Source organism: Pistacia vera, unplaced genomic scaffold, assembly GCF_008641045.1.
Source record: "Pistacia vera cultivar Batoury unplaced genomic scaffold, PisVer_v2 Contig375, whole genome shotgun sequence".
Classification (NCBI taxonomy): domain Eukaryota; kingdom Viridiplantae; phylum Streptophyta; class Magnoliopsida; order Sapindales; family Anacardiaceae; genus Pistacia; species Pistacia vera.
In genome coordinates this window covers 212,300-217,859 of record NW_022196196.1, presented here as the reverse complement: position 1 = coordinate 217,859, position 5,560 = coordinate 212,300, and the positions used below count along the sequence as shown (strand labels likewise).

Below are 5,560 nucleotides of genomic sequence, written 5' to 3'. Positions count from 1 at the left end.
ACATACCTCAACACTCTTTTGCAGGCTGTCTAGTGAGTTGTAGTAGGATTCTGCAAGAATTGACTTAGTTTATTCACTGAGAAAGCCAAATCAAATCTAGACAAAGTCAAATATTGCAATCCCCCAATGATACTCCTGTAAAGAGAAGGCTGATTAAATTGCTCACTGTCTTCTTTTCCAAGTTTTAAACCAGTGGCCATGGGGGTAGAACATGGTTTAGAATCCTCCATACCAGCTTTACACAAAAGCTCCTAGGCATACTTGGTTTGTGTAAGCAGTAAACCAGAAGAATTTCTTTTAACCTCAAAACCAAGAAAATATTGAACTTCTCCCAAAGTTTTTAGAGCAAACTTGCTGTTAAGATCAGCTATAAGCTGTGAAATAAGATGACTATCATTTCCTGTCACCAAGATATCATCCACATATTCTAGAAGATACATCACTTGGGATTCTCTCTTGTAAAAGAACAAACTAATATCTGCGGTAGTGTTAACAAATCCCTATTCTAATAATGCATTTTTCAGTTTATCGAACCAAGCTCTTGGAGCTTGCTTAAGACCATAGAGAGCCTTATGTAATTTGCACACCAGCCTTGAATTAAAAGAACAAGAGGCAGGAGAGAAACCTTCACGGGGCAACATAAAAACTTTCTCTAATAGCTCCCCATTCAAGAATGCGTTATTTACATCAAGTTGTTGAATTTGCCAACCTTGATGGACAGCCAAAGAAATCATAATTCGAATTGTTGCAGCCTTCACAACTGGAGAAAAAGTGTCAAAGTAGTCCAGTCTAGGTGTCTGTTGAAAGCCTTTGGCTACAGCCTGACTTTGTATTTTTGCAGAGTTCCATCTGAGTTTAACTTGGTCTGAAAACCCATTTACTTCCAACTATAGCATACCTTCTTCATAAGGTACTAATTCCCAAGTCTGATTCTTCAAAGAGGCTTGGTATTCACTCTCCCTAGCCTGCTTCCATTCAGGCATAAGTAGAGCTTCAGTTACAGTTTTGGTTCACTAAGAATGGGATTCGTGGTCAATAAAGCCTGATAAGTAAAATCAGATCAGCTTTAGCTTTTGCAGAGTAACCAGCCTTAGCTCTAGTAATCATAGGGTGAGTATTTGTGGATTGTTGGGCTGTACAAGGTAGTAAAGCTTCCTGGTGACTATCAGGATCAGTAGAGGTGATAGGATGGTCACATTCTTGATTAGTGAACTCATCAGGAAAGCTGGATAGAGTGTGAGTAGAGGAGCTAGATGTAGATCTATTTGAGGCCTGAATATCAGTGTGTGGGACTACATTGGTTGGACTTAGGTTGTGTGCTACTCTTGCTGATGGTAAGTCAGGAGTATCATTCGATGTGAGCTCAAATGAGGCTGTGCTAAGATCAATTCTTGAAGATAATATTGTTGTTCTAGGATCAATTCTTGAAGATAATACAGAGGTAGGAATGCACCAGGATTTATCAAGAGAAGACTGAACAGAATTGTCACTATTATTTGTAGAATTTTCAGATTCATTCTTCTCATTCTTGAATGGAAAATCTGTTTCATTAAATTTCACCTGCTGAGCAATATATAATCGACCACAAGATGCTAGGCACAAATAACCTTTATGGGAAAGACTGTATCCCAGAAAAACACACTTTTCTGTATGATATGACAGTTTGTGTCTTTGATATGGCCTGAGATATGGATAGCAACTACATCCAAATACTTTAAAATTAGTATACTTAGGCTCTTTATGAAACAAAGTGTAATATGGTGACTCAAACTCAAGAGGTGCTGAAGGTAACCTATTCAGGAGAAAGGTTGTTGTGCTAAAAGCTGACCACCAAAATTTTAAAGGCATAGTGGCATGAGCCAAGAGTGACAACCCATATTCTGTGATGGACCTATGTTTTCGCTCTACTCTTCCATTTTGTTGGTGAAGGTAAGGACAAGGATGTCTAAACATGATTCCATTTTCCTGAAGATAACTTGAAAAGGACCTAAACTTTCCACAAACTTATGAAATTGCACAAAAACAGTATATGCTTCAGACTTGAGTTTCAAAGGATATATCCATGTGTATCTACTAAAATCATCAACAAAAATCACATAGTATCTATACCCTTCTCTAGACATAACAGGGGTTGGTCCCCACAGATCAGAATACACCAATTCTAATAGACAACTAGCTCTTGAGGATGAAATAGGAAAACTACATTGCTTCAATTTTCCAAATTGACAAGCCTCACAAAAGGAACTTTTATTACTAGCAGTTGATTGTTTTACATGCAACTTATTCAAAACATACTGAAGAGTTTTAACATTTGGATGTCCTAATCGGGCATGCCACAACAATGCAGAATCTAAAGGTACATTATTAGTCTTAACATCAGAATTCCCATGAACAACATTAGTAATACTATCTGAAGTAGAAACATTAGCTTCATGAACCACATTCCCAGTTACATGATGTGAAGCAGAAGGAATGGATGATGCATAAGGAGAGACATTGCTTGATAATTCCAGTTGATACAGGCCACCTTTCACTGAGCCTTGCAACAAGACAGCTTTGCTGCTCTTATCCTTTACCAAGCAATGATCAGAATGAAATTCAACTATGACATTATTATCCTTGGTAATTTGAGAAATACTAACTAGATTCTTTGCAATTTTTGGAACACATAAAATATTCTTAAGTTGAAGTATTCTATGTGAGGCATGTGAAGGAACAAGTAACATACCTGTGTGAGTGATAGGAATAGCATCCCCATTGCCAACTTGAACTTTAGATTTCCCTGGATAACTAGACTTGTGCATCAGATTGGAAGCATCTACTGTCATGTGGTTAGATGCTCCATAATCCATATACCAAGACTGATCATGTACAGTTTGTGGAGTAGCTACAGCTTGGTAGGAAGTGCCTGAGGATGACAGTATTCCAGTTTCAGCCTTGGTAGGATTAGCTCCAACTACTCCTACAGTGGTAGATTGAGGTTGTGGACTCATTCTCTGTCTATGATCAAGAGTTTGAAAGTTTGCAGTAGGATATTGAGGCATCTGTGATCCTACGGTAGCTGAGTAATCATGTAAGCCCAGAACTGAGTTATGGAAGCCATTATTTGGATGCAAGCCAGTGTTAGGAACAAACTGACTAGCAAACAATGCTTGAACAGAGCCATCAGGAACACCAGCAAGGTTAGTCTGAGAGGATATAGAAGGATTATAAGTAGAGGCCTGAACTGAGTGATTGTAGTTGAAACCCTGAAAATCTTGATCAAATCTATAGTAGCATTGTAGGGCAGAGTGGCCTATCTTGCCACAAACCTGACAGATCAATTTAGGCTTGAAGTAGCCTCGGCCTCTCCCTCTCCCTCTCATCATATTGTTATTAAATTGATTAAAACCAGTAGGCATAAACTGAGAACCATTTGGATAAGACAACTTGTTAGTACCACTTCCTGAATATCCAGCATTACCAAGATCAAAAGCCCCAAAGACAGCTTGTGAAGGTACATTGGCTGAGACATTTTGTCCTTGTTGAAAGATCATTTCAGGGGACTGACTATTTAGTACTCCTGGTTTCAACATATGTTTCTCGCCTGTAACTTTAAGTGGGTGAGGGAGTTTGAATTTTGTGAAAAGAGAAGAGATGGGGTTCTTTGTGTAGAAAAGGGCCATCTGGGTTCTCATCTTTTTCAGCAGCTGAGGAAGTTATAGAAGGAATTGATGGGACTGGTCTCACTGCCATTGTTACAGTTTTTTTTTTTTTTTCTTTTGTTACATTAGTTGATTACTTGAATGAGTTCATTTTTTCTGACCTACCAAATAATATCTGTCTGGTAAGCGTAGTGCGTCTCTTCCTTCGCGGTTGATGCTTGATGATTTATTATAAGCTCAAAAGTTGGGATAACCATGAATCGGGCAGCCTAACTTATGGTTTTAAGTTTTTATTCATGGTAATTAGTAATTACTAGTCATGAGGAGGTTTGTCTCCTACTTCTTACATATAATAGCTAGCCATTTAGCTGTTCATATTTCTCTGCTGTTTCAGGATTGATCTGAAACAGATCTATCTACCTCTTGTTGAGTAGTAGTCCAAATTTTCCCAGAACTTAAAGCTCTATCATGCTCTATTCTATAAATGCAGCTAGTAGTATTTATGCCTATAAAAACAACAGCATCAATTTAAAGGAATGTTTGTTGAGCTTATGAAAATTAGCAAGTACTTATAACATTTGAAATTTTAAGAAATAAGTATTTGGTTAAAGTACTATAGGTGACTGATAAGTTGTTGACGTGTTTGATAAAATGTGGCTTATAAAATGATTAAAATGGTACTATATTAAATAAGGGTATACTATGAAATTTTAAAATTAAACAAGGTAATATGGTAATATACATTGGTTAACTCTGCTTATAAGCCAAAAGAAAAAAATACCCCTCAACTTATTTTTTTGGCTTATAAGTTTAACTTATAAACTCAAAAAAGTTATAAATAAACAGGTCAACTTAATTTTAGAGCTTATAAACTAGTTTGACCAGCTTATAAACTTAGACAAACATCTCCTAACTTGGTAATGTTAACCAAATAAACATAAAATTATAAATTTAAAAACATACATAAATCATCTTCCTTACAAAATAGTGTTAGTGGGTCTCTGATTCGCACTTCTCGAATTTATTAATGGCACACGAAAAAATCATCACCATATCATCATTCCAAAACAATTAAACTATTAACTAATGAAAATAATAAAACAAAAGGCAAAACATGAAATATCAAACTCATGGAAATATCAAAGAATATAAAGAAGCAAAATAATAATTTGATTCTCTTATTTAGTTGAAATGATTTTTAAGAGAATAATCAAGTGTCAAGATAGTTATAAATTTTTGTCTCTTACCCATCTCAAATAATGAAGGTAAGAACACGTACCTCTTGTTCTGAACCTATTTTATAAAGATGCCATGGGTCCATGAACGCCATACTTGTCACCATATTACATTCCACCCCTTTTTGAAGGGTTTTATTGAACGCCATTACGCACCTCATATTTCAGTAGAAGTTTCCTGGAATGCTACCGGTGTATGAGAACAAATCACAAGACTAACTATTAACTTCCATTTTAGCTAAATCTTATTGATAATAACTTTATAATATTAATCACTAAATAATTTTCATTGAGTTCAAAAATATATGTGTAACTCCATGAATTTGACAATAATGTTAAGATAACTTTTTTTTTAATTAAAAAAAAAAAACTCATGAAAATATCAAAGATATAAAAAGAAAAAAAAAATCATTTGATCACTTATTGAATTGAAATGATATTTTACAACAGAATAATCAAGTGTCAAGATATTATAAAATTTTTTCTCTTACCATCTCCAATAATGAGGATAATAACACGTACCTTTCAATTAGAATATATTATTGTTGGAGGCAGTTGATTTTATTTATAAAATAGAAAAAGAGGAATTAAATAATTATCTTATAATATAAACTGAAAATAAGGAATGAATTATTGTTTTAATTATTTATTTATAAAAATATAATAAAGAAGGTTAATGTT

The 5,560-nt window shown here is 34.9% G+C and overlaps 1 protein-coding gene across 1 annotated transcript; it reads right to left on the bottom strand.

Annotated features, from left to right (window-relative positions):
* Window positions 1-1,032: 1,032 nt before the first annotated feature.
* On the bottom strand, window positions 1,033-3,665 carry LOC116140680. Its single transcript, XM_031426278.1, has 2 exons — window positions 2,005-3,665; window positions 1,033-1,621 (listed from the first exon to the last, which is right to left on the bottom strand). Exons 1-2 carry the CDS (start codon window positions 3,663-3,665, stop codon window positions 1,033-1,035), a joined length of 2,250 nt encoding a protein of 749 aa, XP_031282138.1.
* Window positions 3,666-5,560: the final 1,895 nt, after the last annotated feature.